Genomic DNA, 11,503 nt, shown 5'->3' with positions numbered 1-11,503 from the left:
TACAATTTGATTAATACTTCTATACCTCTACATGCGTAACAAGTTGCTTGACCACTTAGACCAGCTACCTGTCATTGGCCAAAAGCTACCGACCAGTAATCTTTAATAAGCTCTACCCAAGTAATATTCATGATCTGCATGTCTTTCGCCGGTTCCCAAGGTCACTTGTTTCTGGGTCTTTTCATTTATCTTGAGAATCCCGAGTTGTGACCTCCCTTATGATGATGTGTACCTTGAAGTTTGTTCCATCCACCTCCATCATCTTTCCCTAATTTCCTCCTCGTTCGGTTTTTTTCCTCAGAATTGGTCACTGGTAGTCTCGTCACTTAGTTTGGAGTATCTTGCATGAACAGTTGTTTAAGAATACTTCATTTTAAATGTTGAGGAGAGATAACGAATAGTCAACACAAAATCAGATTTTAACACAACATACCGAAAGGGTCTTACACATGTACTCTTCTAAGAAAGCTGTGAGTTCCCAGATCTATTAACTCGTTTTACTCCTTTGTAAGCGTTGATGCAACTGCTTTTTGTCTAGATTGCTTCCAATTACTTTCGTTTAGTCCAGGTAGAGCTACGTCCTATTATCTCTCTCATTCAAACGATTATGTAGTCCACGTTTGTACAATTCACGTTCCAACACTAACTATCGCTTTTGGCTTGCAAATAATCTCACTGTGTGCCATGAACTGTCATAAGTCTATTATTTAAAAACCCTTCAACTTTTACACGGAAATTTTAGTGGTGCGCTCTGGTTAGTTTTCTCATAGCTAGGTTTTGCAAAGTAAAGTTACTGAACTGGATAACCAACTTAACCCTTCAGCCGTGATTGACTGCTTTAGTGGCTTTTGGAAGGTTTCAGATTCGTGTAGACAGTAGTATACATATATTACCTACATCACAGCAGGTCGAGATTCAATCACTAAAAATTGGACTTCCATGTAATGTAGTCTTCGTACAGAATTATCGCTTATACATGTCACCAGACTGGCAGACGAAATTCAAACAAGCAAAAAAAGTAAGTGGGTTACCACAACATTTGTTTGAATTAAGACATTAGACAATGCTGCACGTTTGCTAAATTCTACGCTAATTTTTCGTTCGAAAAGTCTCAACTCAAGTCCAGGGTAGATTTTGGTTTGTAAACGTGGGATTCGTTATAACGTTTTAGTTATTGTTGGTTCCTGGTATGTAGTTGTTAGGTCATATCAACTTATTAAGATCACAATTGATTGATCACTGAGTGGTGATCAATGTCATGCTATCGATCAAGTTGCAATGTGGCCACCAGTCTAGGTGGCTCGACACTGCGTGCGCTATATATATTGAGGTAAGATGGTGGTCAACAGGGAACCCTGGACCCGGCTTCGTGCTACTTGGCACTCGTCAGCAGGGTGTTCCTGCAATCTTGAGCGATTTGATGCTCCGCAGTGTCGAGCCACCTAGACTGGTGGCCACATTGCAACTTGATCGATAGCATTCGATCAGCACTAAGAAGGACTTGACATGCATGACATTGATCACCACCCAGTGATCAATCAATTGTGATCACATCTCAGTCCTATAGGTGGTTGGTCGCGGCCCGAATAGCTCAGTGGTAACGTCTGACTGTGAAGCTGAGTGACACGGGATCGAATCCGCCAGGGAGCATCAGTTCCCTCAAGATTACAGGTACACCTTGCTGACGAGAGCCAAGTAGCACGAAACCCGGGTCCAGGGTTTCCTGTTGACCACCTCCAACCATCATCTTACCTATTAAGATCCTAATGACCAGAAATGTAAGTTGCCAATCTTACTGCTAGCACACGGGCGCTCGTATTCTGTTCTACAAAGTGACAAAGATCTATATTGTTCTCTTTTACTGGACAAGGACTGTTGAATGTAAATCACTGGAATCCACCTGATATCCTCTACAACCTTGTAGTCGCAGCTAAGTACCAATACTTTGAACGCCTTTATCACGTCGGTAGGGTGTCTATACGATGCAGTTAAACGTATGTGAATGTTTAAAAGCTGCCTAGGATAAGAATGTGTAGGTCTGTTACAATACCGCCTGAATCGAATGTTGTGTTAAACTTTACTTCTCGTGAGGCGGTATACATCCACAAAAGAGTTGGATAACATTAGTCTCTCCCGTCGTAACGTTTTCACAGAATGTCATTTGAATTGAAGGCAATATTTAGTACGTGTGCGGAAATTACTTGTGACTAGTACGTACAGTCACAGTTAGGATTGCGTCTAAAGTAAGGTTTAACACTAATCGTCCAGCTACTTAAGGTTTGAAAAACTAACATACTGAATGCTCACAGAACCGACTATTCGTAACCTAGCCGCGTTTGTTATTATGATTATCGTCGCTTCTACCTTTTTCTGATATGTTTGTTAGATGATGAACTGATCTTAAATATAACACTGTCATATTCCAACTCAGTGGTTTAGAGGTTAGGTGTTTGCGCGTGACACGAGGTTTGAATTCGATTTCCAGATGCGGAGCCGGGGATGAACGTTGTTGAAGAGTTACTTTGTAGTACGGAGTATCCGTCCAGTCCTGTCATGTTTCAATTGCTAGTCGAACTGTCATTAACTGGTTATTTGAACTGCGAATGTTCGTTTTTATCAAAGCTTTAAATCTAGTCCGTTTATTATCCTGACGTTGGTATTGTTTCTTATCGTGCATTGCTTTTTTGGCCCTTAAAGCCTAGAAATTATGGTTGTCGTAAGTGTATTTTTGTTGTGACTATTACTAGTTTGCACCATTATTCGAACTTGTAGGGGCTCCACTATAAAAGTAGATTCTAATAATAATAAGGCACGTACCTGAGCGACGCTGAGAGAAATGAGAAATTACAATTTTTATACTATAAGCGCTTACCACAGTTTTGATGAAAAATAACCATTCGGTTCACTTCGTAACTGCTACTTGTGAAGAATCCCTTAGTTTGTTGGAGAGTTTTGCATAGACTGGTGTAGACTATCAACGATGATTGCAGACCTACTCCAGTTAGATGGGAATGGTGTGACGAACCAGCTAACTTATAAGTCACACCTCACGGTCAACATCTAACATGGATTGCCCCTTCGACATATTAAAATACTATGGATGCTTTAAAGACCGTATGACAAAAAGGACGTTATTATGGGAAAATATTGGCGAAAATGAGTACAGAGAAGATAGCGAAGCCACCACTTGTACCAATCCATGGCATACAATTAACTGATGCGCGTCGATTTTCCTTGACTTTAACAGGGATCGATAATCTTTTCGATACTCAGTAACCCAACTACCGGACCATTTGGATACGGTTCAGCGACATTTCACTGCTCTTACACTGGTAACCTATCCCATTTCCATTCAGCAAACTAAAGTGGTCACTGACAGTTTATTTTCATGTGACATCGACCCAAATACGTGATATACAACTTTTTAACAAATTACTTCGTTTTCCGAGTTAGACCACCATAAATTGTAGACTACATATTCAAACACAATATTCCAAGTGTAATTGCGGAAAACAGTTGCATACTTACATTCGTGACTGCCTGGTTGGTAAAAATAACCCTTAACTACAGAAAAATTAAGCAAATTTGTCACCGTTTTTTTAGCTAGCTGGGAACTCCTTTACACGTGATGTTAATGACGACCATAATGATACTGCATTGACAAAACATGATGTGCCGTTCTCGTGTCAAAACAAGTCTATTGCCCCATGGAACACTCAAGTTCCTTCTGTAGTTAATAGTCAAAGTAGGAGTTTTTGTAATTAGTTATGGTACCATTTGTATTTTTCATCAAATCTTACAATTTGTACAATCACCATTATTACCTGTAAAATCGTCGTTCAAAGGACATAACCTTTGACCTTCCATTCTGGTTTGTGAACACAGAAAGCATAACTCATTGATTATTACTCGTAAGTACACTACTGTACACAGGCTATTTCAGTTTCTGAACAGATCACTCTATTCATTGTTCTCAAGTTATATTTTAACCTTGTCCGCTGTTAGCTGATTAATCCTGACTATCTTCATGTGGCCGTATGTGTGTTAATCACTCACCCTATTCATTATGTGTAATATATTCTTGTTCGGCTATAAATGTTAAGTCACGCTTGGTTATATCGAGTTAGCTCACTTTCTTTCTTTGATCCACTCCCATCTTTGTCCCGTCTTGCTGATTCCCTGTTCAGATTAATGAGTGCATGAAATATACACATTCAAAATTCATTCTCGTATTTGGTTTGTTTAATTCCGATGCTCATTAACATGAGTTAAGTCGATAATCATATAAGAGGATAGCTGACATGTGTATTTCGATGCAAATCATTCATACAATCCAAATGGATTAACATTTATTGCCACAAAACTTCCATTGGAAACCGTCCTAATCCACTTGGACTAGTGAACGACTCGAAGATCAGTTCGAATTTGTCTTTGGGTATCAAAAACCCTTTGTCATGTGATCGGTTGCATCTCCGTTGTTCGCTCCAGTTTCTCAGGGCATAAAAATATTGGAAAGTTGGATTTTAGGGAGGATTTTATGACAATTACAAGTCGTTTACTACCAAAACGCATAATGATGGCGGTTAAGAACTGATTTGGACAGGAAAAAGGAATCATTTTTGCTTACAATTGCCTTCAATGGCGCATAAACTTTAATGAGGGAACTAATCACTAACATTCAGTTTTCATTCATCTACTATTGACATTGAAAAAGGGAGCCAATGATTTTCGAGACAAGCCTTATTGTTTCTTTATAATGGTGTCCTTTAATACATACAGGTGTTTCATTCACAGACCATCAGTTGTCTTTTGTTGATACAGTTAATATTATTTCAAGGTAAGAGAAGAGTGATTTTGTGGACAGTGCCCTACAAGTGAGTAAGTGCATCTCGTCTATGCTTGGGTGAAATGGCATTAAATTACCAGACACTAGCATTTTTGACAAAATAATCCTTTTGGTGCTATCTTGATTAAAATCTGGATGTTAAAAAGCTCGAAAACCAGGTTATGTACATAAGCCCATCTATTCAATGAAAGAAGAAATCATTTTCTCGAGATGTACAGGCGTGAGTGAATAACAAAGTTAAACAAGTCAAACAAAAGAATGAAGTTAGAGTAAGTATATTTTTCGCACTCAATAATCCGTACAAACATACAGAAAGAAAAACCAGAAATCAAAGCAAAGTGGAGAAGCCGAGCGATCCGCCTTGTTTAGATGAAGCGTGACTCGACAATTAACTAGACTAAAATAAGCTACAAGCATATGATGTGTAGGGTGATTTATTTATTTAATTGAACAGATGAATATTGGTACAAGAAAGCAACAAAAACATATGCGTCACACAAATCGTTTGATATATATGAGGGCTGGAATGCTTCCCGAGAGCCCGAACCGAAGCAGGTGATTTTCTCAGGGGGCCACACCCCGAGCCCTCAGCCTAAAGGTCTGATCCATAAGGCAGTGGAGCAACGTTAGGAGATGCAGTCGCATGGTAGCCGGTCACCAACAATCGGCTCATACACCATCTGTTCCCTCAGGATCCTGGAGCTCATGTGTACCATTAGTTTGGAACCAAGGTGTTCCTACTCTCCTAGATGGATCCTGTGTATCCGCCAACCTGGTTAAAGAGCCGGATATTCGCTTTTCGTCCTCTCGATTTCGTACAAACAGCCGTGGAGCGAGAAGGCAGTGAATAGAAATTCCATGGCAGTGGCTGTATATGCACACGCACACATAAAAAAATCGAGACTATTTAACGAGTGATTATCAAGGTCAAATTATGACTTGAAAATCATGAATATATTGGTTTCAACAGAAGCGCGCATAACTCATGTCAGCTTGACATAATATCAGACACTAGAATCCTATTTAGATTATTCACTTGGGCTACTTTCATTGTAACTTTAATAACGTCTGACGATTAAAAAAACTAGAAATTTGGATGTGTACCACCTGACGAATAATACTTGTTTGCTGGAGGAAATCTAATCGTTCGAGGGATCGATGATATACCACATGACTGAGTAGGGTTGGACTAAGGTTTTAGGATGACCTTGACAATAAATATTTGCAAATGCCTCAGAACGAGGCTGCAAGTAGAATTCTATTACAGATAGTTACCACTCGTTTTATCTATAGAAGAAATCGGACAATTGGTTGCAGTAATCTTCATTTTAACCATGTAACCAAACTGTTGGTGCTCGATGTTCTCTCTTTTTCAAACACAAGGTTCTCAATATTTTGTACAAAATAACGGTAAATATAATGCCTATGCAAAATAAGGAAGTAAATAAATTCAAAAATTACGATGTTTTGACATTACCAAGATGTTTTCGAACAATTTTTAACAATCTGACTCAATTTTTTTACAATCTAACTGCCATTATTAAACTATACGAGTCGTTTGGATGCAGATTCATAACGTTCATATTGCATACACTTCCTAAAATGTCTCCGAAATTCATGAATCAGATTATTACGGGTTTCCATTTTGTCCGAATCTTATCAAAATGATGTTGCATACTCAGTATACTGAATTTCATTCTGTACCTCTTTTACAGTTGTTTGAGCACTTTCATAACACATGATTTGCCGCGAATCTAAACGATTGTCAATTTAAACCTGATCCCATCTAACGTTTAAGCTGCGGTTTATTTCTAGACAGCTTTTTCAGTCGGAAATATTGCAGTTGTTTCAGATATAACCCAGTTGTGGATGGATGTAGTTCTAGAATGAAATTTGATCTTTGCGCTACGGTAAAGTTATGATGAATAAGTTTCCCCAAACCTAAAAGAAGGCTTAAGCTATAGTCTGGATTATTAAAATTCTGGATAATTACTTGTTCGGTGTAAAACTCAGCATTAACCCTGAGTGTGGCTACCTGAAGTCTGCTTGATACCGAAATAGGCTGCTTCGTCGGTGGCCTGACATCACGATTCAAAGATGGAAACCGCGATAGTGGTGCTGAATTATTTTCAATTTGAACATTCAGAAGCGGGAAAATTTCTTACACATCAGAGATGATAGTGGCTCCAATTCGAAATAATGTTATTTATTATAAGGTAAGGCCGACTCTTAAGGCTTCATGATGTTGATATCTAACAAATGGCTTTGGATTAGCCTAAAAAATCTGTCGATAGAGTATAATATCGTTTTGTTACTTTTTATCCCTGCACTAGTGTTGAGCAGAAAAACAAATAGGAGTAAGCTACGTTAAGATTTTGACCCTGGTAAAGTTGACAACCATAATATGGAAAGGCGGTGTAACCCTCAATTTTTGTAAGTACATGCCCAAGGCTACTATAAAAAATTAAGACAAATCAACAGACAAATAGTTTTCGCCTACATCAGAACGATGGACAAAATCGGAAACTCTAAGTATTCACATAACGTGGATTTAGGTTTAAATACTAATTGAAGGAAATTTTCGAATACGTCACTGCTTTGTACGGTTAGCCCAAAGTTACGGATAGCCGAAGCAACATAATTTTTTAAAGCAATTTCAGATTTGCTATATCTATTTTTCTATAAGTTTTCTCAGTAGTTTTAAGAATCTCTAAACGGACAAAATTATCAGGACTTGAAAAGTGAAGATAGCTTTCAATAACACACTACAATTTTATTGCACATTCTACCATCCTTTTGTAAGATCAATTATATTCACTTGATAAAGTCTTAGATGATTTGCCAAATGTTTGTTTATGATGTTCTAACCGATTGGCGGATATCCGAATTTGTTTTTAATCATCGTCCTGATTGGCGTTTCAACTATCGTGTATGTCTTGCATCGTACAAACGGCGTACACAAATGGCCAAACATTTGAAAGTGTCCATAAAACTGAGAAATTTATTTCTGAATACAGAATTGAAACGGAGATCGGAAGGTGGGTATTGTCTCTATATGGAATTATATTTGTGATGTTTACAGAGGAAGGTTCGCCAAAGTCTCTTTAGTTAGACATTGTGAAAGTGGAGAGGTATCTGCAGCTAAAATAATAAGGAGATGGCGCTGTGGGAAAGATACATTGGCAAGCATAATGCAAGAGATAGATATGGTGAAAATTGGTCATCAGAACTCCCATATTGTAAAAATGAAAGATTATTATGTTGGTGACAAAGAAGTCGTGCTACTCCTGGAGAAGTAAGTCGTAGGTGGTAATTTGAGTTCGTAAACTGCTACATTCGCTTATGGTCAAGTAGTCCACAATTTAAGCACTTTTTAATATTTTTTTACTGACCCTTTCATGGTCAAAGCGGTTAGTTAATTTCACTGTTTCGTATTTGGGTATCGTTATGTAGTCGTCTCTACAAATACTTTGAGTCAGGTGGTCGATTTGTCCTGGTAGTAACGTTAGGTGTGGCTTTGCAATCAAGTAATGGGATAGTGATTTTTCTACCCTTTTGTCAGCACTAGTGAGATTCTAGCTAAATAATCATGATTAATAACTACAAACCAAGTCTCCTTTTCTCCACAAAAGTTACCAATCATGGTTGTAAGCTAACTCAATAAGTGAATGTCTCCATGACTGGATATATTTTCCACTAAGAATCTAAATTTAACACTGAGTTACATATATCCAAGATTAGTTACTGTATTCACAATTCAGTAAAATCGATTCGTGTAAGTTTATATAGTTATAAATAGTATTATGCCTTCCTGCTTTTGGTAGATTAGGAAAGTTGTGAGTGTGTCCTAGTCATCCAAATAGTTTACTAATTATTCAGCTGGTGGGGATTAAGTCATCTCTGTTACCCCTGGAAAGTTAACTGTAGTTTCAAGTTATTGAAATTACTGCACTAATAAAGTAATTAGTGCATTCTCGAAGCTTATTGATAATCATGGTTCGCTATATTTTGTATTTGATAATTAACAGTAACTTCACTGAAACATTAACTTTCTACTTTTTCCACCCTTTTTTCGCATTGCTTGTTTGAATCTTTCCACTGATGTCCAGGACTGCAACTGATTAGTCTCTTGTAGGCATATATACATCCTGTACGAATTACCTCGATATTGCCTTATGTCACAGGGATTATAAGCAGATATGGATGGTGGCTAGCAGTAGAACTCAGGACTCGCGTTGCGTCCTATGTGGGACTTGTCAGCTGGATGTAATGGCATCCCAGATTTAATGTCGACTCCGAGACTCGAACCCAGTGTCGCTCGCTTCAAACGCCATCGCGTTACTTACTCGACATCCTGGATTCCACTACTAGCCCCCATCATCTCCACTTGTTTGTTGTGATTCAACCGAACCCACATAGAATGTTCAATAGACAGTCACAGGGTGGAAGTCGCCACATTTAATTATTGCAGTCGAAAAACTGACTTTAACGTTGTTCTAAATTCAGCTTTCCATGTAATAAGATTTTTATTTTAACTCCACTTATCATTCATAATCGTGGTACATAAAGTCAATCACCGGGTTGAAGAATACCCTCACTGTAATTAAACTGAAGTAGTTCTTTGTCGTTATGTATCAGTATTTACTTCCATAATCTGTGCTTCGTAAATCTGTGTTTTGACAGATATTACCTTAATATTCCAACATCCAAATAAACACTGATCTTACTGGGAATATACTGTTCAGAAGTATTTATGTAAAGTTTTGTAAAATGATGATAGCAGCAGTGATAAGGAAACCAGAAATTATCTATGTACATCTTATGACCATACCTTTAAACCTCTTGGGTTCTGAATTTCTTAGCACAAGCTAGGGTGTGTAGATTTTCATTTTCCTCCCAACGTGTCTTCATACATCCATGTATCTACAGTCCGTCAGGTAACTAATTCTTTCTCCTTGTATTATACCCTTATATGCAATCTTTTATATATTATTACCATCGAAGTAACTACTATGGATCTGGTGTTCATCTTGTTGTTCTAATAAGGTGTGGCAACTTGGACTAATGCATATGCGTGCTTGGTCCCTCGTTGTAGCTGACTGATTGACTAACCGTCAGGGAAGTTCTACTCACTTGTATGTGGTAGGGTTGTTTACTCTAATAGTAAAAATACTATACTATACCTATATGATCGAACTTATTCCTTGTTATATCTTGTGGCCGAGTGGATGCCTAGTTAATGTGTGACTTGATGAGACCGCCAATCAGGGAGCAGCATATTATCGATTGGAAAAGTGACACACGAAAACCGTATGAGCAGTCTAGAGCGCTAACCGGTCCTGCGATCTGCCTAGCCCAGCCTGTTAAGTCCAAAACACCAATAACAGCCTCTGTAATATGAATCATTATTCACAAACATACTGGGTTTATATACCAACCAAACAGACCACATCTCACCATAAAATGGAAAATAACATTTGTACAAGATTTAGCCAAATGTGGCTGTGAATAGGGGGGAAAGTAATCAATAAACTGATGATAACTCAAGAATCGCATAATAATAGTTCAAAGGTCAAAATAAAGCTAATGATAAGAGGAACACGAATATGATTAGGTTAGTTACTTAACAATTATACAATAGGAAATATACATATTACATTTGTCCATAAATAGTCCTCGAGAGTTACCATTCACAATTCTCTTCGGGATACAACATTCTTTTAAAATGTTTGCTCTGGAGGATTTAATATTATACTCTAAATTGTGTTCCATTATTTTTACAATTGCTTTTTAGTTGTTTGCATGGAGATCTCTATCATTATGTCCATTACAATGAAGAGTTGCTTCCTGAAAATATAGTCATTGAAATACTTCGGCAACTTCTCAAAGCAGTATCTTTTATACATTCGAAATCGATCGTTCATTTGGATATCAAGGTAATTTGCTTCATCGATTTACTTAACTATGACCTAAAGTGATAACTTCTTAGAAGATACTACGTGACAGGCGATTGTTTTTTCTTCACTACAATCGTAAAAGCCAAATTGAACTCCGAGCTATTAATACACATATAGTAATATTTGTACCATTTCAATCTCTTTGACGTAATCAAAAATGATAATGCATTAGGTTTTCTAGTAATAATCTACTGTTTGGTATGTATGTAGGCCACTAGAAGTCGGTAAACAAGGCATAATGTCCATTGTTTCAGTTTAAATTTCTGAGGAAACTGGACATCTGTATATTCTGGTAACAAAACAGTTCGTTTTCCAAAATATATTTAAAACTGATACCGTTCTGGTTTGTAGTTGATTGACAATTATTTATCATCAAATTGAGTAAGTAATTCGGTTTTGATGTCAGCCATGCTCTTATAATCAATTTCTTAAGGGAAATGAGTTGACTGATCTTAACTATAGTAGTTATAACCGTCATTGGGAAACTTCAAGGCTTATCCAGGTACACCCCCGCCATCGAGAAGGCAGTGAGTAGGACTTCCCTGGCAGAGGCTATACATTCGCATGCTCACACCTGGTCACGCAGATAAGATAATTATTATACCACTGATATTGTGCTTTCAGATCAAACTTTGCTCATCTATCTAGTAATAATTATGTGATGAGGATTATTCAGGTGATGTGAATAACTTTATATTGA

General features: G+C 37.6%; 1 protein-coding gene across 1 annotated transcript in view; it reads left to right on the top strand.

The window, feature by feature from the left end:
• Positions 1 to 976: 976 nt before the first annotated feature.
• Positions 977 to 11,503, top strand: part of Smp_018290 (serine/threonine kinase) — a gene marked incomplete at its 5' end in the record, with an annotated part of 16,689 nt that continues 6,162 nt past the window's right edge. The window contains 4 exons of the mRNA XM_018798950.1: positions 977 to 1,018; positions 7,680 to 7,888; positions 7,929 to 8,141; positions 10,641 to 10,782. Of these exons, the coding sequence (XP_018650788.1) occupies positions 977 to 1,018; positions 7,680 to 7,888; positions 7,929 to 8,141; positions 10,641 to 10,782 (606 nt within the window). The remainder of the gene's footprint in view (positions 1,019 to 7,679; positions 7,889 to 7,928; positions 8,142 to 10,640; positions 10,783 to 11,503) is intronic.

The sequence above is a fragment of the Schistosoma mansoni genome, chromosome 3 (assembly GCF_000237925.1).
Source record: "Schistosoma mansoni strain Puerto Rico chromosome 3, complete genome".
Classification (NCBI taxonomy): Eukaryota; Metazoa; Platyhelminthes; class Trematoda; order Strigeidida; family Schistosomatidae; genus Schistosoma; species Schistosoma mansoni.
Note: the sequence above shows the minus strand (reverse complement) of the source record. Positions and strands in the feature narration are given on the sequence as shown.